Source organism: Aspergillus versicolor (genome assembly GCF_001890125.1).
Source record: "Aspergillus versicolor CBS 583.65 unplaced genomic scaffold ASPVEscaffold_5, whole genome shotgun sequence".
NCBI classification, from domain to species: domain Eukaryota; kingdom Fungi; phylum Ascomycota; class Eurotiomycetes; order Eurotiales; family Aspergillaceae; genus Aspergillus; species Aspergillus versicolor.
The window spans coordinates 550,070-575,377 of NW_024467528.1; the positions used below are offsets into that span (position 1 = coordinate 550,070).

At 50.0% G+C, this 25,308-nt stretch overlaps 11 protein-coding genes across 11 annotated transcripts; 6 read left to right on the forward strand and 5 right to left on the reverse strand.

Annotated features, from left to right (window-relative positions):
* Positions 1–585: 585 nt before the first annotated feature.
* Positions 586–2,485, reverse strand: ASPVEDRAFT_83749 (DNA-(apurinic or apyrimidinic site) lyase APN1; the record flags this gene model as incomplete). The annotated part of the gene is made up of 5 exons (XM_040817442.1): positions 586–1,507; positions 1,556–1,690; positions 1,746–1,865; positions 1,924–1,960; positions 2,026–2,485. 5 exons carry the CDS (start codon positions 2,483–2,485, stop codon positions 586–588), a joined length of 1,674 nt encoding a protein of 557 aa, XP_040668000.1.
* Positions 2,486–3,029: 544 nt separating this feature from the next.
* On the forward strand, positions 3,030–7,286 carry ASPVEDRAFT_72123 (putative checkpoint protein kinase (SldA)). Its single transcript, XM_040816153.1, has 3 exons — positions 3,030–4,193; positions 4,301–4,757; positions 4,815–7,286. The coding sequence occupies exons 1-3, from the start codon at positions 3,201–3,203 to the stop codon at positions 7,028–7,030; spliced, it is 3,666 nt and encodes a 1,221-aa protein (XP_040668001.1). The 5' UTR covers positions 3,030–3,200; the 3' UTR covers positions 7,031–7,286.
* Positions 7,287–8,651: 1,365 nt separating this feature from the next.
* ASPVEDRAFT_52972 (uncharacterized protein) lies at positions 8,652–10,649 on the reverse strand (the record flags this gene model as incomplete). Its single annotated transcript, XM_040814726.1, has 1 exon — positions 8,652–10,649. The coding sequence occupies one exon, from the start codon at positions 10,647–10,649 to the stop codon at positions 8,652–8,654; it is 1,998 nt and encodes a 665-aa protein (XP_040668002.1).
* A 3,959-nt stretch (positions 10,650–14,608) lies between these two features.
* On the forward strand, positions 14,609–15,005 carry ASPVEDRAFT_41736 (uncharacterized protein). The gene has a single exon (XM_040812412.1). The coding sequence runs from the start codon at positions 14,673–14,675 to the stop codon at positions 14,883–14,885; it is 213 nt and encodes a 70-aa protein (XP_040668003.1). The 5' UTR covers positions 14,609–14,672; the 3' UTR covers positions 14,886–15,005.
* Positions 15,006–15,500: 495 nt separating this feature from the next.
* Positions 15,501–16,490, reverse strand: ASPVEDRAFT_83752 (uncharacterized protein; the record flags this gene model as incomplete). The annotated part of the gene is made up of 3 exons (XM_040817443.1): positions 15,501–15,562; positions 15,639–15,854; positions 15,911–16,490. 3 exons carry the CDS (start codon positions 16,488–16,490, stop codon positions 15,501–15,503), a joined length of 858 nt encoding a protein of 285 aa, XP_040668004.1.
* Positions 16,491–17,028: 538 nt separating this feature from the next.
* Positions 17,029–17,910, forward strand: ASPVEDRAFT_888160 (uncharacterized protein; the record flags this gene model as incomplete). The annotated part of the gene is made up of 2 exons (XM_040818426.1): positions 17,029–17,311; positions 17,399–17,910. The coding sequence occupies 2 exons, from the start codon at positions 17,029–17,031 to the stop codon at positions 17,800–17,802; spliced, it is 687 nt and encodes a 228-aa protein (XP_040668005.1). The 3' UTR covers positions 17,803–17,910.
* A 258-nt stretch (positions 17,911–18,168) lies between these two features.
* On the forward strand, positions 18,169–19,508 carry ASPVEDRAFT_41737 (shikimate dehydrogenase family protein). The gene has a single exon (XM_040812413.1). The coding sequence runs from the start codon at positions 18,174–18,176 to the stop codon at positions 19,179–19,181; it is 1,008 nt and encodes a 335-aa protein (XP_040668006.1). The 5' UTR covers positions 18,169–18,173; the 3' UTR covers positions 19,182–19,508.
* On the reverse strand, positions 19,206–20,434 carry ASPVEDRAFT_664468 (uncharacterized protein). Its single transcript, XM_040815883.1, has 2 exons — positions 19,994–20,434; positions 19,206–19,921 (listed from the first exon to the last, which is right to left on the reverse strand). The coding sequence occupies exons 1-2, from the start codon at positions 20,139–20,141 to the stop codon at positions 19,230–19,232; spliced, it is 840 nt and encodes a 279-aa protein (XP_040668007.1). The 5' UTR covers positions 20,142–20,434; the 3' UTR covers positions 19,206–19,229.
* Positions 20,435–22,027, reverse strand: ASPVEDRAFT_664477 (HNH endonuclease signature motif containing protein). Its single transcript, XM_040815884.1, has 3 exons — positions 21,913–22,027; positions 20,861–21,851; positions 20,435–20,806 (listed from the first exon to the last, which is right to left on the reverse strand). The coding sequence occupies exons 2-3, from the start codon at positions 21,848–21,850 to the stop codon at positions 20,729–20,731; spliced, it is 1,068 nt and encodes a 355-aa protein (XP_040668008.1). The 5' UTR covers position 21,851; positions 21,913–22,027; the 3' UTR covers positions 20,435–20,728.
* Positions 22,028–22,498: 471 nt separating this feature from the next.
* Positions 22,499–23,841, forward strand: ASPVEDRAFT_41739 (putative pyroglutamyl peptidase type I). Its single transcript, XM_040812415.1, has 2 exons — positions 22,499–22,766; positions 22,834–23,841. Exons 1-2 carry the CDS (start codon positions 22,656–22,658, stop codon positions 23,554–23,556), a joined length of 834 nt encoding a protein of 277 aa, XP_040668009.1. The 5' UTR covers positions 22,499–22,655; the 3' UTR covers positions 23,557–23,841.
* Positions 23,842–23,954: 113 nt separating this feature from the next.
* On the forward strand, positions 23,955–25,294 carry ASPVEDRAFT_41740 (MOSC domain-containing protein). Its single transcript, XM_040812416.1, has one exon. The coding sequence runs from the start codon at positions 24,035–24,037 to the stop codon at positions 25,148–25,150; it is 1,116 nt and encodes a 371-aa protein (XP_040668010.1). The 5' UTR covers positions 23,955–24,034; the 3' UTR covers positions 25,151–25,294.
* The last annotated feature ends 14 nt before the right edge of the window (positions 25,295–25,308 follow it).

Here is a 25,308-nt window from a genome sequence, read left to right on the forward strand (position 1 = left end):
CCGATATGGCACCCACGAATCTCTTCTCTGGCTACTACAGTCTACATTGCAAGGCGTTGTCAAACTTTTCCTGCCTCGCCCTGTGGATTCGGGGCTCCAATCTGCGCACCCGCCCACTCGGTCTGTTTATTGTTATAACGGCGGCTATTATCTTAATCCTGGGTGGTTGGTCTAATACGGACACATTCTATGGAAAATTCCGCCACATATCGGCAAAACCGGGTCCGGTATAGATACCTGATTTATATGAGAGATACCATGTTGTTTTACATTGGTTACCCACGGCAGAGAATTGTCACGTTGCATTTTATGGAATAATGGTTGTGTGGGTTTCTGGTGTTATATATACGAAATACCCTTCCATTACTAGTTACTAGTTAGAGAAAATCAATCAGCATTGCGCTGCGATGAATATGTTTGCAATGGCATATTTGATGAATATTTCTCTTATTATTCTATAGTTGAGTTACGGTTGCCTGGTTATACCATCCAAGTTTGGTAGTTTCGTGCTATAGCCCCCGGGGATAGGAAGTGAGCAAAAATGCGTATTTATGCCTCATTGCGCTTGATCTGTATAGTCTAATTTTAACAGCTCTGACATCCCTCATCCTCACTCTCAATATCATCCTTCTTCGCGCTTGCTTTGCCCCTTCCCTTGCTATTATTCATCATCTCCATGAGGGTTTTCTGCTTCCCCTCACCCTTAGCCTTTTTCTTCTCCTCGGTCTCGAGCTTGCGTTGATACTGCTCCATATGCTTTTCGCGTGTTTCTCGACCTTCCTCGGAGAGTCGAGCTTCAAGTGCACGGAATTCTGAACTATCGGGGTCCATGCCGATTAGGGATTCGAGGAGCTCAATCTCCTTAGCCCAAACGGAGAAATCGGGGACGGGCTGCGTTTTGCTTTTAGATGCGGCTGGTTTCTTGGCTGGTTTCTTTTTGGTGCTGGTTGCTTTCTTTGGTTTGACTTCGTCGTCGCTGGCTCCTTCTCCTTCTTCTTCGCCCTCCTCTTTAACTTCGTTGGTCACCGGTACTCGGTCTATTGGGGTTTCTAAAATCATGGGTATACCCTCAAAGCGAGGTTCATTCATGACATTGTGAAAAGCTCTTAGGCCTAGGAAGCCCGTTCCAATGTTGGCGTGCAAGTCACGCTTGCTTCCGCCGGGTGCTTTGGAGTCGTTGAGATGGAGGGCCCGGAGATGCTGGATGCCAATTAGATCTTCGAATTCTTTCAGAAATGCCTGGAAACCGGCCGGTGAGACAAGGTCGTATCCTGCGGCGAAGCTGTGGCATGTATCTATGCAGATTCCGACGCGGGAGTGGAACTCTTTTGGTATCAAAGCGAGGAGATCGCGGAATTCTGACAGGGAACCTCCGATTGTTGAGCCGTGGCCACACATTGTCTCTAGTACGGGTACGACCGTGGATGTAGCCGAGAGCGCGTTGGTTAAAGATTTTGCAAGCCGCGCGAGTGCACTGGGAAATGGCGTCTTGTTTGCGCTCCCGGGACTGCTCTGAGTTAGATAATATGCAGTGCAAGTTAAATGTTGAACTTACTGGAAGTTGTATAGTTGGATACCAAGGGCCTCGCAGCGGCGCAGGTCGTCTAAGAACGAGTCATAGGCCTGCTTTGCTTTTGCTTTGTCTTCTTGCGCCAAATTTACCAGGTAGGACCCGTGGGGTAGAACATATCTGTGATGGATCAGCGTGCTGGGTCTAGCTAAGTCCAATATATTACTTTACTTACTTTGCTGCGTCGTAATCGTTGTCCTTGCAAAGCTGAAGGAAGTTGTCTCTGTGTTCATCCTGAAGGGGTGGATTGTCCCATTTCCTCTGAGATTTCAAGAAAAGGGCGAAAGCATTGCCCCTGGGAGGGGTCAGTTACACATACACCTAACGAGCTAAAACCGTGGATGTGCGCTTACCCAATGTGCTTGCTATTGTTCACAGCATTGAATACACCTACAAGATCAGAAGCGATAAGCCTGGGCCATATCTCGAGCATAAAACAAGACAGGGAATCTTACCTCCTGCTGCGCTCACATGAGCTCCGACATACATGCGCAGACCTTGGGCTCGGGCCCTCAATGGCATGATCTCAGCTTGTTGTTCCTTCTTTGTCTTTCTCTTCTTCGAGGTTTTTGTTGTGACCGTAGCTTCATCGTCTACCTCATCCTTGACTTTAATGGAGTCCTGTTCCACCTCTTCCTCAAGCTTTCCCTTCGTTGTGGCAGTATAATTTCCAGGCTGTTTCTGAACCTTTATCGTTTCTTCTTGCACAAGTCGATTCTCACTTTTGGGTTGCGCTCTGGGAAGCTTCGGCTGGGGACTAGCTGGGGTATCTCGAAGCTGTTCGGTGGATTTGATACGTTTTGATTGCCGTCGCGGAGTCAGTAGTTCGGGCTCCTCTTCAAGGTCTCGTTTGTTGCTTGTCGATTGAAGCTCAGCAGGCGGTTTTGCAGCCTTTCGGGTACCTCGAGGAGGCATTTCAACTTATGATATAAAGAGGAGAACTGTTAATGTTCTGATGAAATATGTTGCGAGGAAGAGTCGGCGTTCGGGCTCGAATTCGCCGCAGCGGGGCCGCAGCTTGGAAGTGCGGAATTGTATGCGGGAGGACACCAATAAGATACAACGAGGAGAATAGCTAAAGAGCCCCAATTATGGCGGACTGTATGAGCGCATGCAAGTGGACGGGGAAGAATTAAAGGGCAACAGTTCGTTGCTTGTGACTTGGAGAGGGACACGCTCTGATGGTCGCGTCACTAAGCGCGTCGGGGTCTCATCAAAGACTTAATGTTGCGCAAAACAAGACAGAAAATCAAAATTCCCCAGGTGGATTCGATGCAACCAAACGCGCCCAAGCCAATATTTCTAGCGACGTCCGATAATCGATAGTGCGTCGCGATAGAATCCAGAACTTCAATATTTCCCTATCGGGAATTGGGGTCATGTGACCCGTCACCACAGCAACGATTCACGTGTTTATCGATAAACGCGGGAGGGAAAATAAACCACAAGTTCGTCTCAGAAAATGCTGGACGAATTTGACCACTTCAACGACCATCGACTACCCCCGCTGCCAGCGAATCTCGACACCTGCTCGACTTTTGAAATTCGAAGTTAACTAATATCAGCGAAATCCGCTAGCGACGCATATAACGCTGCCTGACCTCGACCATCAACCACGCTCGCTGCCGCCATGGCGGCCTCCGGAGATCTGATCGACTTCGACATTATCGAGAACCAGAAGGAAAACATCCAATCTCTACCGGGCGGTCGTTCTGCCAAAGACTTGGCCCGCATTTTTTCCCCGCGTGACCCTAGCGATAAACTTGCGTCACCTTCTCCGAACGATACAAGGACTCTTAACGATGCAATCCGACAAGAATACGAGACTGAACTGCAGGCAATCGGCGAATCGGATGACCCTCTTGACATATATGATCGTTATGTGAAGTGGGCATTGAATGCATACCCCTCAGCCCAAGCAACAGCGGAATCCGGCCTCCTACCATTATTAGAACGCGCAGTTAAAGCATTTCTATCGTCGCCCCACTACAAGAACGACCCTCGTTATTTGAAGTTATGGCTTCACTACATCAGGCTGTTTTCGGATTCTCCCCGAGAGACTTTCGCATTCATGGCACGCCATCACGTCGGGGAAGGGCTCGCTCTATTCTATGAAGAATTTGCTGCTTGGCTCGAAAGCGTGGGGAGATGGACACAGGCCGATGAGGTTTATAGACTTGGTATTGACCGGGAATCACGTCCAACGGAGCGATTGGCACGGAAATATAATGATTTTCAGAGACGATATGAACAACAATCACAGGACAACGGACCATCCTCCCCCGCCCTTCCCGCAGTTCGCCCTGCATTAGCGGCCAAGGTTGACCCCTTTGCGTCGAGTGTGGCCGAAACCGCAGATCCCCAAGCCCAGCGCCCAAGCTCGGCAACGGCAAGTGCGCCGAAAACGAAATCGGGCAAAGCGAAGATGGCGATATTTACAGATACAGATCCGGCAGCGAGTCAGCCTGCCTTGGGTGGACAAACTAATGGCTGGGATAGTATTGGGTCTAGGCAAGAGCGGCGAAAGGAGAATACGGTAGAAGCCAAACCATGGGCCGGAGAAAAATTGAAAGCTGGAAAGAAGGCCGCGCCCAAAGAGAAGCTAGCGGTTTTCAGGGACGAGGTAAGTCCAGTGATTCATTTACCCCCATCTCTACGACTTCCGTATATTTACGATCATAGGACTAATTGGTGGCATGAACCTAAATTGGTTTCTTTTTATGTATCCAGTCAAAATCAGATTTACCAGTCAAAGAGGAAATGCAATCCAAAACAGTTCCAGAACATCGTGTAAGGGAAGCGATCAACCCGCGTACAGGGAGGAGGGAAAGAGTCTTTGTCGACCTTGCTGCAGTATACCCGGACTACAAGAATCCAAACATTGAGGTTAGCTTTGAAGAGCTTAGGGCTATAAAGCGTGGCTGGATGAACAAGGACTGGCGTGCCAATAAGGAACCCCTCAAGCAAATCTCAGGGAACGCCGCACAAGGAGAACCAGATTCGTCCAAGCCAACCGGGCTTCGGGTTGATAAGGCCCTCCCAGAGCAGCTCCAGCAGAAGTTAACCTTGCAGGATACAGATGGCCACGCTTTGGACCAACCGATTGACGGGGAGAAGTCGCAAGATGTGAAGAGTGGGAAAGGAAAGAAATTGAAAGTCCGGGAAGTGAAGGGCGAAACGCAGACAAGTAAGAACTGGCCACCTCTTATCTTTGCATATCTCCGAGATACTAACAGGTAAACAGTCAAAATGAAGTTCGATTCGCCATCTGGAAGCAAGATCCGCCGCAAAAGCACTGCAGAGCCAACGATGACAATTCACACACGGGCTGCCACAGACGAGATTTATAGTATTTTCAACCAACCTTTGAAGGCAGAGACCGACAATGTAGCTGAAAGTAGCGATTTCGATGATGACGACTACACCAGCGCTGGAGAAAGTACGGGAACCGGGCGAATTTCTGCTGCTTCAAGTGATTTCGGTGATGATACATTCCACAAGTCATTTGACGAAGGCGAGGGAGATGATTTTTATGATAACACCCAGGCCGAGAGCGTTGTGGATGGGGAATGGACGCGGTTCTCCGCCGCCGACCTTGGGTCTGAAACAACATCATCCCATTCACACTCTATTGACCCAACACAATCATCAACACACGATGCCGAAAGTGACAACACAGGACCCGCCGACTCTGCTGCAGCCGATGAGAAGCCCCAAAGACAGAGATTCATTCCGGAGATGCCTGAAGACTATGCAGCGCCTTCTGGTCCATATCGAGACCCTATCGTAGCCGCCCAGAATCGTCTACCCTTCATGACACCAATCGTGGAGCGCACCGAGCATTCCTTCCCATCGATGACCGCAGGCCGAAGTAATGTACACAGCGCAAAGACCCCTTCACGGAACGTCCTAAACCCGACAACAACACCTGGAATGCCACAAATGGGAAACCTTCTGTCTAGTCCACTCCCAACCGAGACGCCGTTCCATGGGCAAACCCTTCAAGGTCTAGAAGATATTATCGAAAGCCCTACCGCGAACAAGACATACTCAGGTAGCAGGACGCCTTCTCCTCTGAAGGCAACGGGCGACCAAGGGGTGATTATCAACGATATGATTTGCAATCCCATCGACAGATCGATTCGAGACACCATCCTCCGCGCTCTGCAATCCACACTCGCAAGATACCCCGGGTACCATGCCCATCCCGATGCACAAACCCACTATGCCCCCGAAATCGAGAGATTCATGAAGAGCAGCAGCAAACGTTCCAGGAGTGGTGACGAAGCAGCTTTCGACGTTCCTATCATCGACATCCCAGGGGCGACGAGGAACTATATTACCAGACGAGAACTTGGTGCCGGAGCGTATGCCGCAGTTTATCTGGCGGAAAGTATTGACAGTCTAGCTTCTGACTCTGACCTAGAGTCGACTGATAGCAATAGCGGGGGTTCCGCTGGCAACAGCCTGGCACGGCAGAAAGAGCCTCGTTATGATTTTGAAGCGATCAAGTTGGAAGTTGGCCCACCAAATGCTTGGGAGTTCTACATGATCAAAACCGCACAAGACCGACTGAGTCGGCTTCCGCAACTTTCACGCGCCGCCGATAGTATCATCCGCGCACACGAGCTGCATATATTCAAGGGCGAGAGCATTCTGGTTGAGGACTACCGCCCACAGGGAACACTGCTCGACCTAGTGAACCTCGTCCGTAACGAAGGAATTTCAGGGCCCGCAACTGGGGAGGGAGGGCTCGATGAAGCCCTCGCAATGTTTTTCACTATTGAACTCTTCCGCACTGTCCAAGCTCTTCACGCCTGTGGTATCCTGCACGGCGACATCAAGGCCGACAACTGCCTCATTCGCTTCGACGACAAACAAGCAAAGCCCACTCTCGACGACTACTCCGCGGACCCCCGGGAAGTATACTATTCCCCCACGGGTTCATTCGGTTGGCGCAACAAGGGCCTGTCTCTCATCGATTTCGGCCGCGGTATCGACATGCGTCCTTTCCACCCCGACGTGCAATTCATCGCGGACTGGAAAACCGGGGAACACGAATGTCCGGAAATTCGCGAGATGAGACCTTGGACTCACCAAATTGATCTCTACGGTCTCGCCGGTACCGTCCACGTTATGCTCTTTGGTAAATACATTGAATCTGTGGCCACCGATGCAGCTAAAAAGACGTATCGGATCCGTGAGCCGCTCAAGCGCTACTGGGAACGTGATATCTGGACCGACGTTTTCGATCTCCTCCTCAACCCTGGTGCGGATCAGTGGGTCCAAATGGAGAACAATACTGGCTCCAACACCCCAGTCCTGAACTCCATGCAGTACCTTCGCGAGAGAATGGAGGCTTGGCTTGTCGCTAATGCGGAGAAGAAAGGACTTGGTCTGCAGATTCGCAAGCTAGAGGCTATCTTTGCGGAGAGGAAGAAGAAATTGGAGAGGGTTTAATTTCTTCCTCCTTCACTGTCTCTTTCTTTCCTGTGTCTTCTTGAGACCCTTTGGGTCTGGCCTTACGACCAATCTGTTCTCTTCTCGTCTATAGCTTGCTGTTTTGTTTTGTCTTCCTTTTTGTAATGTTATCACGACAGCACCTGCGTATACCCCCATTCTAGAGCACTCTAGCGTCCTCTATATTACCTGTTTTCCTACTCTTTGTTTCTATCTGTCCATATTATAGGAATATATCCACTCTACTTGTCTTCGCATCTCCTACCAGTTTCTACTTTAAGCTTTAAGTATTACGGTAGTTCGTTCAGTCCACGATTGTGGTGAATATAATTGGAAGTGAAGATAAATGTTTCAAATTCAAATCATAGCACTCAGGTTTATATCGCGACATCGAATCATGATATCATGGCATCATAGCTGCTGAACTCACAAAACAAGTCAAGTTCATCCAAACGAAAGCTAGAGCGAACAAACTGAGTGAGAGGAGAGAGAAAGAAAGTTGAGTACATAAAAAAGCAAACATTCAAGAAATAACGGGCGAAGTGAAAATAGATTGTCAAGAGATACCAAAGGGAAATCCTGCAAGTCTTTTTTGGGGCAGTTCAAAGTAGTAAAAAAAGGATGGGTGGGTAAAAATTAGATGCAATCAGCATGATTGCTTCAAACAGACAGGGTCAATAGATTACATGTCTGACATAAATGGGTACGCAGCACAGACAAAAGTCTGGCGCAAAAAGGGGACAAAGCTGCAATGTGTAAACGCGCGCTTGCAAATAAGTCGATAAGCAGCATCATTTCATCTATATTGGGTCGTTTCATTCAATAGCAGCATTGCTCCGTTCCAATCATCATATATGGCGCGACGTCTGGAGCTCGTCGTGGGTAAAGAAAAGGAAAAATTCGAGATATTGTAAGGAAAAATAGAGAGTGGATAGTAGTTGCCGGAACCAAGTCCTGAAGCAGATAGACAAGGAAAAGAAAAAAAGGAAAAAGAAATTGGAGTGAAGGGAAGTCCTCGCCGGCAGCAGCGCCTTTTTTTTTGGGCTTTTTGTTCTTTTAAGATTCCACGGCGCTGGTTTGTTCGGTGGGCTTCAATGAATGTTTGGGTCAAAGAGTGAAGGTTGTGCCGCGGACGTTAGCCAACATCAAAAGTAATATCGAGTGCGGATCGATCAATGTCTTGTGATATGTCCTATCAGCCAATGCGGATTCGGTCGAGGCCAAGAATGAGTGTGAGTCGACTGTTGAGGTGGTAAAAAATTGAGTAGGAAATATAGTCAAGCAATCCGTACCGGCGACGATACGGATCCAGACTCGCTCGTGTCGCGCCAGGTGCTAATAAGCTGCAACTTTTATAGTCAATCATAAGTGGTTTTCGTTTTTTTGAAATCATCATTCTTCAGCAAGATGCTCTTTCTCTTTCTGTATTCTTAATACTGTCGTTAGTGTCGTCAATGCCGTTTCACATCATCATTTGCACGTAGTAAATGGCTTCAAATGTCACACAATAAATCAATCAACCAGGATCATAGATGCTGGCACCCCGTGAATAACGGGCCTCCGAAAAGTGAAAGCTCGGTGCGAATCTGGCCCGCGCCGGAGCTGGGTACATCCGCACCATCTAACGTCTCGTGTAAGGCATATTCAAGATCTGTCTCCGGATACGCTCGGCATCCGAGATTCCTTCTTCCGTCGGGTCATACGGCGGTCCAGTCGTCACGGCGGTTTGGCTTTTAGAGGGCGCATGTTGTGCTAGTGACCGAAACCGGGGAATTGCGCCGCCGGCGAACGGGTCGGAGAGAGACGGCGCGTGTCTTGAAATTCTGCCCGGCGGTGCAGTGCGCCTAAGTCCTTCCATTTTAAAAGGAGAGCCTAGTCTCTTAATATGTTCACCGCTCAAGTTCAAGATCTGATTCGGCATAGGCTTTTCCGTTGATGGCGTCTCTTCATTACGAGACGAAGATGACGGTGGGGAGAACAGCTGGTCGAGGCCTTTGGGCGTCACCGCTGAACTTGTGGTAGCCCCACGGTTTCGAATCCGTACACGGCGGTGGCCAACATCGTTCAACTTTCCTTGGCGGAAAAGCTCCTCCAGATTGCGCCGAGTCTCTTCGTCAGTCGGTGATTCAGGGGCGGCATTGGAGCTCGAACTGTGGTTGTTGGCCAGATTTGGAAGGGGGTCCATGCGCGGGGGAGATCGCAGGCGTGCACCTGTCACATGGATAGTTTCGCGTCGAGCTCGGGGAGTGTGTCGCTGATTTCTCTTCTTTATGTTGTTCGGGCCCCAAGTATGGTACGAGAACGGTGAACCGAGTCGCGGCACCACTCCGCTTCCATCGAAACTGGATGATTTCGTTGGTAGTGGGCCGCCTAATTCACTCCGTGGAGTATTAAGAACTTGTGGGCGAGGCAATTCGGTGCTGGAGCTCGGTAACGGATCTTGAGTAGCTAGTTCGGCTAATGGGCCTGGAACCGAGCTGGATACGAGAGATACGCCCAAATCACGAGTCGCATAGGCGGCGGACGTATTAATGGGGTCGTCAACTCGAGGGGGTTCATCAGAGGGCCGCGAGAAGAGGTCTAGGAACGGTGTTGGGCTCCGAGACTGCATCATCCTTTGGTAGTGAGGAGCGATGGAAAACTTCCTCTTACACAGGAACTTCAGCCTTCGTCGAGTTGAGGCTTCTGATTTGGGCCACGAAGGCTTTGACGTATGTTCCCTTCCAGTTGGAGTTGAGTCACCACTCCGAGGTGCAGCGCTAGCGGAGGTGAACTGTTTATCAAGGCGGGTTCCTTTCTTTTCCCAGGTTCGTTTTGCTTGTCGCGACACCCTGTGAGTGACGCCGAGAGGCGGAATACTACCGGGAGTCATTTTGAAGGGTGTGATGGTAGGGTCTTGGATGTAAAGCTGGTAGGTATTCCATAGATGGTTATCCATATCCAAGGTCCACCGTTCCTTTGTTTTTGTGGTATTTCGTTGTTTGCTCGAGATGTTTGCGGTTAGCGGTGAAGTGTCCGCGGTCTGTTTCGGAGTAAGTTCAATATGGAAGAAAGGATCATAGGAATCGCTTTCAGTACTCGTGCAGCTTCCGCCAACCGATTGCCGTGAGCCAAATGTTTCAATCGATGAAACGGAAGAGTCAGACGCATTCGAACAGGCCGAACTGGGACGTTGGATCTCTTCTCCAAAGGCTCGTGGATTCCAGGAGGACCAAGAGCTAGCAGACTCCACTTCGACAGGGTCTGGGCGGATCTGAGCCGGCGGGGTCTTGAGGGCCACTCGAGGGCGAGGTGGTGCGAGAAATTGATCATTTGTTGGGGACGCCGCTGGCTCATATTGAACTGCGGATGCATCACGAGCGGGAGGGAATTCAATAGAAGGTAGAGGCATATCCGGGGCGGCAGGGTTAAAGATGCTGAAGTCACGGCGGACTTGAGCAAAAAGGTCGGTTCCTGACCGGACGCGAGATGGGCGAAGGCGCGAGCCAGAATGCCGGGGCGGTGGAGGCGGCGCATCTAGATGCACTGAAGCGCGCTCTGGAGTTCTGGGTTCCCCGGCGGAAGGATACGTAAAATCCTTCGGCAAGGTGCGCGACAGACCGTGCTGGCGGTTGGCCATGGTGTCAGGTCTTGTGCAGTCCCTCGCACGCGGAGAATAGAAGAGAGAGAGCGCGTGTTTTTTTTTTATTCGGGAAATGGATCACTTTCTCTATTGCAGCATTGCTTCGCCGGTTGAAAGCCTCTGGTAACTATTCGATAACTGCCTTCTCCAGCGGAGTATTCCACGTCTCGAAATCTTCTTTGCGTTCGAACAGACGCGCGGAGAAGTCTCGGGCAAGAAACCAGGCGCGGTGAAACAGGTAATAATTTGATTCGTTTCGTCAAGGGGGTAAATCGTCCAAAAAAGGATCGAGGGTAGTGTAGGCGTGTTCCGGGGGGATCGTTAAGTCGTAAACTAGGAAAGCAGCAAAAGAAAGATAAAAGGAAACAAGTTCGTCAAGATGCGACTGGTCGGAGAGAGAACAAGCGATCGAATTCGTGAGAGTCGATGCGATGAGCCACTGGGGATGCGGAATGCGACAGTGGAGGGTGTTCAGAGATCACATCGAACGATTCTGCGCTCCGTCGGACAGTATGTCACAGCAAGGGAAGCGGAGCCGTCATCGAGGCACGAAAACGCCAGACCAACACAAAGGAAACTGGAAGGAAACGGAAGGGATGGAATCGCACGAGCGTGACGCCCGTAGTGGGAACTAAGCCGGAGCAGTCGGAGGAGGTTGGGGATGGAGAGGAAAGACCGAGAGCGACGAGACGAAGTCAGAAGTTGAGAACGGGCGGCACGGGGAGCAGGGACCACGGGGACTGGCCGGCGCGCCTCAGTTCTCAGGCCACAACCGCCCAAGATCGCTAGAGCTTCACTCGTTCCACTCCCACAGTCCACCTGTTCCACCGGCGGGAAATGGGGCGTCGATGGATATACTCTGCCTTGGCCACATTCCAGACCCGGACTGGAATGCGTGATGATTCAGACCTCGTGTCTCGTGTCTCTCACTGAATGCCATCTACGATGGACTCTATCAGCAAACACAACCAAGCCGGAGCAGAGATGAGGATTTGGGGGCTGGTGAAGGCCACCTGTTGAACCGCCTCACCGCGCCGCCCAACGTCAAATGGCGTTGATCCCGATGGAGCCGTTAATGTTGTTCCTCGCCAGACGGCCCTGCTAGGCTTGCTCAAGGTTTTCCAGCAAGGGAGTCTCCGCTGCACATCCAACGCTCATCCTTCGCCTGCTGAGCTGTGCTTTCTTTTTTTTTTTTTTTTTTTTTTTTTTTCCTTCTTCTACGTTCGGCAACACTGCTGAGCCCGGAGCCCGGTCGTCTGGTGATTGCTCTGCAGCTTGGAACTCACGACTGAACAAGGTCGTGCGTGATCACTGCTCTCACTTGAGGAATCTACATCCACCAGCAGGACCGATCGCCCATACAGAATCCATCTTCAGATGGGCCGTGTGATCAGAGTGCAACCTTTCCATCCAAGTGCGTGAGCTCGAATTTTCGAAGCCTCGCTGCAGATGCATGCTAGCAGGCCTGGTGGACTGGGCGTGCATTAGCCTGTTCACCGGCTTGGGCCCACGTAGACCGGATTGGAGTGCTTCGAGCAAGACGTTGGGAACTGAAGATCAGGCACGGATGAGAAGATGTGTCTCAAAGCTGGTTGTCTACAGTGCATGTGTCAGTGTCTAGTATTACATGGCTTGACTCCGCGCTCTGGGGGCCTTTGTTCTTCATCTGGAGACTTGAAGACTACCAGAGGCTCACTGCTGTGGGAGTTGGTAATTGGTGCGCCTTCCGCTTTCCGCTTGGATGCTTCGCTTATTGCCGGTGGGGCCGACGCGTCAAGGCGGGGTAGACGCGTTACAACACGTCCGAGACGCGATCCGCGCGTCTGGTAATTTACGTCAATGACCGTACCGACGCGTGATCGTCCCCCCAAATTCCTGCTGTCCCTGTGACATTGTGACGCTGCTCCATCGTTTCGTCCACTGCAGGAACCGAAACCCAGAACTCGCTAATCCATCACCGCTCCCCTATTTTTAGTCGACTTCATCTTGCAGTGCTGTCTTACCCTCCTGCAGTCGTTCATGCTCGTGTGGCTTCGGTGTTTCCAACCCGTCGCTGTGAGCAGAGTACCGTCAACGCCCCAACATGCCTGTGTAGTAAGCTGGCGGAAGAATGCACCGGAAAACTTCAGTCAACTGCCTGATACAATCGTGCCTCGGAGTTCCACGAGCTCAGGTACAAAATCGACGTTTCCGAGGAAGCCCCATCGCCCCATCCAACCCCGAGTTATCCACCCGTGACCCAGGTATGTTCCACGACCCGCTGTTGTGATGAACACCAGCCATCACGGTGCTTGGTTAGAGCCGCCGTTCGCTTGATTCCATGCACGATTCGAGGTTTCGGGGCCCGGAAACGCGCATATGAGTTATTACCGGAGCTACCAGCGGCATGTCTCGCTAAATATTCGGACCCAGTGCTTATGCGTTTCGAACAGCGAGCTTCACACGAAAGCCCATTTGTTTTGTTAGGGTTACAACTCGACGCGGAATAACTGGGGGCTGACTGCGTCGGCAGAACACCGGCAGCTGAAACCTCCAACTTGATCGTGCATCAGTGTTGTTACTAACTATGCAACGGAAATCCTTGCATATTGGGAGGCAGAGCTTGCTGCCGCCGGGAGATCAAGCTGGCGATTCCAAGGTTTGGCCACCCCAATGCGGTCATAGGCAACTCTCCTTGCAGGACGTGCCGACTTACCGGAGGGTGTCGACGCGACACGGGCTTGGGTGCCAACCAGTTACCAAACAAACAGACCATCCAACTTGGAAATGGCACTGTCGGTGACGGAAACCGTAGGTCTTTCGATGAGAGCAGGGTCAGCCTTGGCCTATCAGAGGCAGTGACAACGCTGACATCTAGATGTACCATATCCGTGCACAAGAAGCGGTATGACCTAACAGTTCTGAGTACTCTAACAGTGAATGAAAAAAGTTTCCAGACCAGCTGTTGGCTCAGAAGTTAAGACCCGACGTGCCCTGATCCTGATATAGGTTGCAATAATACGTTCCGCCTACATTTTCAAGTTACTATCCAAATTCATCAATCCGGCATCGGGGTATTGAGACCGAGAATCTAACGATAGTCCTTTCTATGCTGAACTCAGTATATCAACACTCCATCTCCTAGTAAATATGCTCGTAGCTCACATCCTGGAGGCGATAGTATCAGTCCCTATAGGAGCAAACCTGTCATCCTATCCAGAACCTAGGGCTCAATTTTTAAGGAACCCAGCTACAGCGTCATGAGGCACGTCTCCCCCCATCCTATCAATCCATCCAATCAACATCCCAGCGACCTGGCTACTTTCAGCGTCCATCCACCTCCTCGTAAGCTTCCTAGCCCTCAAACCCGCCCACCTCAAATCCACAGCTCCGGTCGCGTCAGGTTCACTACGAAAACCAATCTCTATGCAGGCCGACAAGAACGTACGTGTTTGATGAAGAAAACAGCAGTGACAAGGGTTCAACTCTGTACATGGATGGATTCGGTCTACGGCTGGGACGCGATTCAAGACCCAATCCGGTACATTCAAGCTGTCCCAACCCGAGGCAGTGCTTTGATTTTCTGATTAATTATTGAATCACGTAGATAATTGGGGGGTATTTGATAAGGAACTGTGATTTTTCTTTGATTTGCTTTCGCTTTTGGCTTGTCGCTCGCGTGTAGTTGCTGGTGGATGACTGCCGGGGAGGTGAGTTAGGGCTGGGTTGGTTCGGATTAGGTGTTCTTTTGGTTGAGTCACAACAGACATACTCACCCACTTACCAGTGAATGTTCTGGCAAATGGACATATTGTGAACCTTCTAGATAATGGATATGACTCTTACAGCAATGAATTCTTTGTTGGGTCACCAATCACCCAAGTCCACATATCATGCTTATAAGCTTATGTATTATGGTCACCGTGTTATGAATGAATCCAGCTTATAAAAGACACTTAAAAGCACAAAGCTCGCAAAAACAAGCATTCACCTTCAGAGACATTTACCGCTTTCTAGTCCAATACTTTTCTCGATACAACAATGGCACGCACCAACATCAGCCGAGCAAAGAAGGCAGGAAACAACCGAAACCAACGCACCAACAAGTCAGCAAAAAACAACGCCTGGCCGCCGTCGAGTATCGTAATACTAATCCTCATCATTCTCGGTCTTCTCTACCTGGCCATCGGTATACACTGGCTCTACTTTTCTAAGGCTGCCCGGGCAACCTACTCTCCTGGCAGCGCGGCATGATCCCGCGGCATAAGCGCAGCATGCTCCCCATCGCTAGGGGCGCGTACAACTGATGAAACTGGGCGAGCTGGAACTCTGGTACTTCAGATATCCAAACTCGCAGTGATCAATGGAAGGGAGGCCCATTCTGTTCAGGAGCTGCGACTGTATGGAGGAGCGTCATACAGTAATTCCACAAAGAAGCTCCGGTGTCTATACATTCTCATTTATGATTCAAAAACGTCGGTCTATTAATATCAAAAAACAATTCTATCCCTTCAAGTTCACATGTCCATCTAATCATAAGCGGGTCTAGATATCTTCTCACGTAGTAGTTGCTTCAGACTGAGCGGCGTCGACCTTGTCCTCTGCAGCCATTGTATTCGGACATTTAGACAGGTAGTCAAGGACAGTAAAAGAAACAAACTCATTGTTGGCACGGATCCCATGATGCCGTTTGTTAATATCTTCACTAGTATTTCATGGTAAGTTTCTCGTCCTGCGATTTCGGGATATAATGCGCCAGGAACCGTCAACGGCCACCGTGGAGTCATTTGTCAGGAACGGATATCTATGTGCACGCAGAGTCAGTCTTGAAATTCGCTCGAATAAACGATAACTTAGATAGTGGTGTTCTTACTGGCCGTTCAGCTTCTTCTGGACGTACTTTGCGAGCGCGAATTGTGCATAGGTGTCCGCTGCAAAGCAAGGAAAGGAAGCTGTGTATCAGCAGTTATACAGCCAAAGAAAGATACTTGGGAAGCAGAAACTCACCATTTGAGGTAATACCGTCTCTAATAAGAGATATCTTCGCATTCCGGCGTTCGGGAACAGTTCGCGCAAGGGTTTTACACTTTTCTGCTCCATATACCCCCAAATACTCCCCAGAACCGTTCTCTACCTTGATTTCAATATCATAAATCCGGCGATTTCCATTTTGCGCGGAAACGAGGGCGTCGGCATGCATGATCTCGTGTAGAACAAGGCTGGCTGCGCGCAAATGGCATATGGTCAGTCGATGAACAGGTACAGGGATGATAACGAACCTTGATTTGTATAGCTGCGGAGGTCAGGTTTCCAGTCCTCTCTTCCAAAGTCAAATATCTCCTTCACTCTGGCCTCAGGACTCTTGTAATCGCGGAAAAACCTCTTGCAGAACTTGATTATCGGAGAGGTCTTTGATAGACGGTTTCCGTCGTGATACGGTCCGGGAAGCTGAATATTCCTAACATAGGCAATTGTTTCGCTGCTATTTCTGGAACAGTCGACACATTCCACACCGACTCGCACTCCCGGAGTACAGCCTATCCGAAAGGTCGCAATACGGTCAAAGATAGAGTTGATTTGGCCTTGGTACTTCTGGTTTAGCGAGCTAGGGCCGAAGAAGTCTTTCGCGGCTGGGTCTGAGTCGAAATCGATGTTTCGTGATATACTTGCCATCGAGATAGCCTGGTTGAAGGCGTTCTGAACGACTGTCTTCTGATTGTCGCTGCAGTTCTCAAACTCCAGGGAAATGCACTGCGCTTTTTCCCTCGTGGAAAGTGCAATCGGCGAGGGGTTGCGGATGATAGCCATGGCGATGGCGATGGCGGCGGTGATTATAATGTGCTTAGCGATAGGATACATCTTGAGCAAAGTGTGGATATTGCAACTAGACTTTAGTGAGCTACAAGCTGGTACCTGGGTGTCGCATATATCTATAGCTACTACGCTTGCTACACCAAACAGATATCAAAGACCTCTACGACACGCAGCAATCGAGCCTGAAAACACAGACCTGAATAAAAAAAGTCGGATGCCATCTCCCGGTATAGTGCAAACAAAGTATATGCGAACCACGGCCCTAAGTCCATATCTCCATTGTTAGGTGGCAGTCAATCTCACAGATAGAGACTGTCACTGTTACACAGCATGATACCTTGTAAGACCTTGGACAATTAGTGAATCCCTCTATTCTGTGCTGGCCTCTTTGCTGCTTTCAGACTGTTTGTGACTCCTGTATTCATAACTGCCTGCTTGAATCACCAGAATCTTAGTTATTTATAGACTTAACTATCTGCTTCTAGTTCTAACTTCAACTCTCCATTCTTCAAGACTTTGCCTGATTTCAAACAGCTACTCACGAATACGAAACGGGTGAACATTCCCAATCCAATTCAGAAACATGTCTCGACTCAGCTTGTCTGTATTCTCTATCCTTTTGTTAGTCGCTGCTATGAACCAGTTCACATTCGCAGAATATATTGAATGCAACATTTACCCCTTGATGAACTGGACTGAACAAGACTACGAGATAGATCGGCGAGGTCCCCATCCAGACTTAGAGTGGTGCCGTACAAGCGGAGAGATCACCCGGCTTCAACAGTGGCCACACGAGCTGCGCGATCGCGCACCCAAACGCTTCGACCTCATGACAGGGACAACATACTGCTATCCATCATCAGGTGGTGTGTGGGAATCCCAACTACACCCTCTAACTCTCGAAAAGCTTGGTGTTAAGCGATATAGATCGGATTCGTCAGACTAGCACAGAGGTCGGGAGAACGCCTGGTGTGACCAACTGCGAGTTTATGGCGGAAACTGGTACGGATGCAATCTTGAGCTGCCCATGGAAGAGAGGCAGCTGGGTTGTCCGTCACTTGCCACTCTTGAGCCGGACTTGTCGGTTCGTCGCCTGGTGGTGACCGAGACAGATACGCCGAACGTGTATATCCTTCCCCCGAACCCGGGTACGGGCGAGCTTCCGGAGGATGCAGTCGCTCGTATGAAGATCACAGTGTCCGAGAAGGAACAGATTGAACTGTTGGGTTCATTTGGGGCTATTCGGTGTACCAATATATCTACTTGTCCCCCTCTTGACGATCTCAAATACTCGCCAGTCGAATGGGCAGCGAAGCACCGGGGCTTCAAGATCCCTGATGGCTGGAGCCCTACTTAACTCTCAGTAATCGAGAGAGAAATCAAGTGAAAGGCTCAGGAAAGACGGTGGAGAATATCCTTAGATTGGTAGTTACTGCGAATATGATGTTTCATACTACTAAACCAACCCCCTGTAAAATACTCTACATCTACATTATAGACTTATTATAGAGAACTATACAAAGTAATGCACCTAAAGCCTTAACAATGTCCCCCAAGATCTCACCTCCAACTATGCACATGGTCTTATCCCCACGGGGCATTGTCCGAGGCCATTTGCTTAGCCGATGTCAACCCCAGGAAGAGTATCGGTTAAAGACTTCACCGACACATCTATAACTACTATCTATAGAGCTTATACTGCTTACATTCACTCCAGATCATTCCAAAATGGGATCCGTATATCAAGGAGAAAACGCTCTAACGACGTCCTACCGCTATGGCTCCTCCCACGTCGAACCTATCCCATTAGCACAACCACAACTATCTACAGCACCCCATGTCTTCCCCTTCGGATACCCAATCGCGCACTCCCTCGCCCCAAAGCTCCATGAATCCCTCTTTAAAAGCGTTTCCCTCCCTTGGAAATACAACCTTCACGAGACCCAAAACAGCTCCGAGTTCCTGCCGGCCCTCCACCAACCCGGTGTCGTCGGCTGCGCAATCACAATGCCCTACAAAATCTCCCTAATGTCCGCAGTCGACGAAGTAACAGACGAAGGCCGGCTCATCGGGGCAATCAACACTGTCTTCCTGCGTCGTGTACCAGATAATAAGGCCAAGGTCCGATATATCGGCACAAATACCGACTGTATCGGCATCCGCGAAGCATTCCTGCAGAACTACCCTGGCATTCTTGGGCAATCAACGGGGAAGCCAGCCCTAATTATCGGAGGCGGCGGAGCTTGTCGTGCCGCTATTTACGCGCTGTGGAAATGGCTCGGGGCGAGTAGGATCTACCTCGTGAACAGACTGGGGAGCGAGATTGCTGCTATAAAGGAGTCGTTTGATGCTTTTCCTGAGTTCACTGGTGAACTTGTGCATGTTTCCTCGGTGCAGCAGGCTGAGGGGCTGGAGACGCCTGTGTTGGTTGTAGGGACGATACCGGATTATCCGCCTCGTGAGGAAGGGGAGAAGCTTGTGAGGGAGATAACGAAGGTGTTTCTAGGTCGAAGGGATAAGGGATATGTGCTTGAGATGTGCTACCACTCGAAGCCAAAGACGGAGTTCTTTGCGCTGTGCGTTGAGGCTGGGTGGGGGGTTTTGTATGGGACTGAGTCGATGATTTGGCAGGGAGTTGCACAGCAGATTCTCTGGGCAGAGCTGCCGCTTGAAAGGTTTAAGGTGGATGAGGCGTCTAAGGAGATTTCTGAAGCTCTGTGTTCTCATGGTATATAGATATGTAGGTAGAGTAAGTAATAGTCTGCCTCTGAAGTCCACCAGTCTTTATATACAACCCCCGCGATTAGGTACATCCTGAGGGGGTTGAAGAAGACCATCTCTTGCAGCTTGTTCAATACTGTCTGCCCAAATCTCCGCCATCTTGACATATCCCTCATCACCAGGATGTATCCCATCATCAACCAAATCCCCAACCCGAGGTCCTCGAGGGCCATACAAATCAGCAAGAACTATCCTCTTATTATCAGCCCCCTTCCTCTCCACCAAGTCCCTTATCTGCTCATTCACTCTCAAAATTCTCGAATTGATCCCCTCATCAGCAGCCACAATCAACGTCGAAAGCACAACCGTGGCACTAGGCGATGCAATCCTCCAAAGCTCCTCAAGCAGCGCCTCAAGCCTCAACCCCACAGTCTGGATCTCATAATCCTGTAGACAGTCATTCGGTCCTGCATTCACCGTAAACAAGTTCGGCAAATGCCGCGCAGCTGACTTCATCGCCTTCTCGTGGATCTGGTCGATTCTGTACCCGCGCCAGCCCTCGTTGTCGTTGTTAGCCATTGTGCCGGACCTGCGAGACCCGACCATTACTGTTTGATGGCCTCTGGCAACGAGCATGTCGTTTAGTTTCTTCCTATACCCGTTTCCGGAGGACGATCCGATGCCGTTGGTTATTGAGCCTCCTAGGGGCATCAGCCGCAGTGGGATTCTGTGGCTGCTTTCTTGTTTGGAATTTTCTGGATAGTTGGTTTAGCTATTTTATCAAGAAAACTTGGATTGATAATATATTCTATTTTATCATGACTCACCTGTTCGAGAGTCGCTAAAGGCATGTCTGGCCATTCGTGGACTCAGAAGGGGTAGACATCGTGGCCATGTCCGGGCTACGCTGTGTAAGGGCGATGATAGTCGGCCTCGACAAACAAGTCGCAGGGTTGGTGGATTTACAGGCTGCATTCTAGCGTAAAAGGCAGCGGCAGCATGTTCGTAACGAGCAGAAAAACTGGCGAGGTGGTCGGTTTATGTATTCGGCATGATTGACGGGCCGCCGGCTCGTGTAGAGCTTGGTATTCGGCGTCTGGATCAAATCACCGAAGGCTGACAAAGTATCTATTTGTAGGGCATGGGTCGTTTCTTTAGGCATCTTATTAGAAAGGTAAGGCCCATAATTCATGACGTGCATACTAGGGCTTGTTGTTTGGCAGCATTGACTGGGTGGTCCTGTCCGTCTCAACTCAATCAAGTCGGGTGGCCTAATGACAAGGCGACTGACTACGAGTTTTATATATTAAATATGTGAAGCAGTAGCAGTTACGCCTTTCCCTGTTTTTCTGGACCCATCCACCTTGATGTACGAGGAGCGGATAGAGTTATCAGTCCCGGTTTGCCTCAAACCGCGCACCCAGGGTTTAAATCTCAAGTTCCTGGAGATAATCAATCGAGCCAGTATTCGCAGTAACCAAGTTCGGCAAATACCACGCGGCAAATTTCGTGGCTTCTTTTGTAGGTTTGTTCAATTCTTCTGGACTTGTGGGGATTTATCCTCAAGTTGAACGGCCCGGTCGTTCGTTTTCAGTACCAGATAGCATATCTGGCACGCGCGGCTGCTGCTCCTTGGGCTTCTTACACGCTGGTTTGTCTTTGGCAGAGCAGAGCAGTAATGATAGACTACTTACTGAGAGAAGGTCCCCTATTGGAGTACTCCCATTGTGGGCAAGTCCACCTATTTCCTGAAGATCTCGCTTTAACTTCTCTATCTTCTCCAAGCGCCCACTAAAATGTAGGATGTTACCGATTGCAGAATGCACGGCAAGGAGAGTTGGGTGGGGAAGGGAATATCTCCCATCATGACTTGTGAAGGTGACAAGTCCATCGGGGGGTATATCCCTTAGGAACACACTGGGCAGCTTTGGGAATGTTTTGATGCGGTATTGATGCAAAGTTTCAGTGGCTTCAAAGACAAAACGGAACACCCCAAACTGTTGATGGAGCGGGGCATACATCATCATCGCGTTCATCTCTTGGTTGATGTCTTCCGAAGAAAAGTTGAGGCGGGAGCAAAGGCCAGGAAAGTATCGGTAGATATTAACCCAAATCGCTGCGTGCCTGAATCGCTCATCGTCATTATCCTCTTGGCGTTTATTCAAGGCAGATGGAATAATGTGGACTGCTTCCAAAGGAGCATCGAGCGCGTCAACCGGGCGTTCTTTGTAACACGAGCTCCAATAGTTGGATACAACGCATCTCTGTCCATCCCTGGCAAGACAGTTTTTGCGCAGTCGGCTCTGATCGGCTCTAGTAATGGAGCTGACATCTTCAGAGACCAGATTGTCAATAGAATCTTCGATTGCAAAGCGTGGAGATGGAGTTATGGCGGGGGTAGTGCCACCATGGGCTAGCATAGGCCGTAGCACGCCGTCATCAAGGTTTTTAGAAAGCTGCCAAAGTGCTTCACCGTCAGGACATCTGTCTACATCCTCTGCCAGGTTGACTTGTCCATCCAGTGGCAGGTATTTGAAAAAGACCCGCAACAAATCTGCGGTATCATCCTCATGTCCACTTGGTTGATAATCTGCAAGTTTCCGGTCCAAAGTGTATTTAGCGCAAAAAGGGGATTTAGAGGCGTGCGAAGAGGCTGCTGGGCTTAAGCTCCCCAGCGATGGCATCCTGAGAACCGCCAAATCAGTCAACCGACCTAACACAAGTGTAAGCTTTTGCTGGGGCGTACAGTAAGCCAAATGATTTTTCCTGATGAAAATGTGATGCGGTAGCGTTTTGATCACTGTTTGCAGGAAGGGAAGAAATGATGTGTTAAATAGCTTGACACTGAAGGTGGACTGATGGTCACGGGATTTCCCAGGCTCAAGCATGACTCCAAAGTTTGATGTGTTGATAGAGTTATCAGATAATCGGGTTCCCGAGTTGCATTGGATCAGACGAAGGTAAATTATATAAAAACTTCAGCTCTGATAACTCTGTCCCTTTTTGGACGATTGATGATTCAAGATTGCCAGATAGGCAGGAGTTGGCTCGCTATACATTGCCGTTATAGATGCCCGCGCGAAGTGGAGTCGGTGTTGAGTCTTGACGAAATGGTTGAAGCCGAAGATAACACAGCTGTCATTCGTTATTAGGCACATTCGTTTATTGCCAAACTCCAGATAGTAGTACTGTCTCAGGCCAATATGCAGGTGTATTTAAGAGACATACTTGGTTGGGCAGATGTACAGGACTCGTGATGCCAAGACTGCCCAATGCGGAGGCGGGGAAGCGCCGATAAAGCGAGGAGTGTAACCTGCCTCTTTAGCCACGCCACAGTGCTTTTTCTCCTTCGTGCTACTGGTTTCTGTGTCCTCATCTTGCGAGAGCTATTTCTACAACTCTTTCTACGGGATAACGCTTTGTGTCCAGCCCACAGAGCCACGAACCGACCGAGCGCTCCACCCTTATCTACCTGGTCTCGACTACATCATGGGTGACTCGGGTTCAGGTGTGCATCTGTCCAGCACACCGCTACCAAGGGATCTTCCTTCGTCTCCTGCAGACACTGAGGAGATCTCGGTGCTTGTGACGGGCTTCGGTGTCAGTCAATTCGAAATCTCTCTTACTCTATGGGGGTATCAACCAAGACATAGCTGACTCTGCGTAGCCCTTCAAGTCGAATCTAGTTAATGCGTCGCATTTGATTGCGACGTCCCTTCCTTCATCCTTACCTTTAGCCAAAGCTGCACCCGACGGCTTGCCTGCAGCTCGCCGAATTGCAATCCATGTTCACCCCGCCCCGATCCCTGTCGCATACTCCGCAGTTCGGACGACAATACCAACTATAATGGAGGACTATGTCAAAAGACACGGCCGGAATCCCGATATCATACTCCACATGGGAATCGCGGCAACAAGAAATTACTACTCGATAGAGTCGAAGGCGCATCGTGACGCATACAACATGCCCGATAACCTCGGACGAGCAGGGTACCAGGACGGCGAGAAGCCATGGAGGGAACAGAGCCTCCCTCTTGTCTTGAAGGCAGAGCGCAGTGATCCTACGGCTGAGCCGGTGGTGAAGTTAGATCTCACGTCCTCGCGGGCAAAACTAAACCCTCATCCGCCGGACAATGAATTCTTGAATACATGGCAGACGCTTGCGCCGGCAAGCGCAGACATTCGGATATCAGAGGACGCTGGCCGGTATCTCTGCGAATTTATATTTTACACGAGCCTGTCACTAGCCCTCCAAGAGGGCCGGGACAGGAGCGTTGCCTTCTTCCATGTTCCATCGTCGTGCCGCGATGAGGATATTGAAACCGGAAGAGAGGTTGCAATTGCACTCATCAAGGCTCTTGTTGATAGCTGGATTGACGAGAAGGTATAACCCCCTTGATTCGCATACTTGGGTTCTGATAGCGATACGCATGACTGGGTTTTGGCGTTTTCCCTCAACTGAAGTGGCATAATTCAACTTAGCAGCCTTACGATATCATACCTAACGACTATCATTAATATATATGTCTTGGTTGGTGTTTTATAGTAATTGACCGATCTACTCTGTCACCTGCTTAATCAACCACCCCATGTTCCAGCTTTACGCACCACTTATAAGCTAGAGCATTTCAAATGCAAGAAATGAATTAATTCCTACTATATAGCCAGAAATTGCAATCCTTTTGTTAATTCCCCTGCCCTGCTGTAGGCGGTCAACCATTCCAGGTTCTCCGCGCTCTCGCCTTGTCGGTTATCCGCAAGAATTCGGAGTCATCCCCGCACGCATCATCCAACTTCATCATTGCGGTCACTGCACATAACCCGTTATCCCAGCTGTCTTAAACAGGTCTGCCGTCGAAAAGGCCACAATGACACCAATATTTGCAGCATTTCTTCTCCTCTGCTTCCTCGCAACAACCCCATTCATTCTCCGGCGCCTCCTCGGTCCCAAAGCTCTCCACACCCTGCTCAATCGCAATGACACACCCTCCCAAGAACCCAGCGAGATCATCTCCCTACGCGTATACCCCATAAAATCATGTCGCGGATTTGAAACATCTGCAACCAAGCAATGCATGACAGGCCTGGACCTCGACCGCCGCTGGATGATCGTTGACGCAGTAACCCACGTCTTCCTGACCATCCGCCAGATCCCGGAGATGACACTCATCACCACAGGCCTAAGTCCCGATGGCGGGTCCCTCCTCCTCTCTACCACCGCCGAGTCAGGCAAGAAGGGAGATACAATTGCCATCCCATCCCACCCAGACGAAGCCTGGCTAGCGCAGCATACAACCCTAGCCTCGGACATAAAGATCTGGGACACCGTTACGGACGGATACATCTACAATCCTGAGACCGGTGTGAACCAGATGTTTTCCACGTTTCTGAACCGTCCTGTTGTTCTAGTTTACAAGGGCCCTACGCCGCGGATCCTAAAGGGGAATGGGGACCCCAGAGCCCTCGGCCGTGTCCAGAATACGAATTTCCCAGATGTGCTTCCGGTGCTTATTGCATCGCAGGCGTCGATTGACGAGTTGAATGGACGGCTCAAGGCGCAGGGCCATGAGGAGATTACGATTGAGCGGTTTCGGCCGAACATCATTATCCGGGGGCGCGAGGGGTCTGCTTGGGTTGAGGATTCGTGGAAGACGGTTAGGGTTTCGGAGCCTGTTGGGGTTGGCTCTTGTTCCGAAGGGAGTTTACTTGAGAAGGGGGATCACTCGGAGAAAGCGCTGACGTTTGATATTGTGGCAAGGTGTGGGAGGTGCCAGGTGCCTAATGTTGACCCGGAGACGGCGGTGAAACATAAGAACCAGCCGTGGGACACGATGATGAGTTATAGGAGGGTCGACGAGGGACTGAAGTATAAGCCCTGCTTTGGGATGTTGGGGGTGCCAAGGGAGGAGGGGGAGATCAGAGTTGGTATGCGGTTCGACGTTTTGGAGGAGACGACTGAGCATCGATATATTAAGGGGTTTTAAAGGGTTACCTTGTCTGTTTGCGAGATAGTTTATGTTGTACGATAGCGTTCTATTAGTACCTAATATGTGAGTGCTTATGTCTGTATTTTTGAGAATCTATACTACACCGGTTTATACAAATACAGTATCTATAATCCAATCAACAGCACATAGATTAA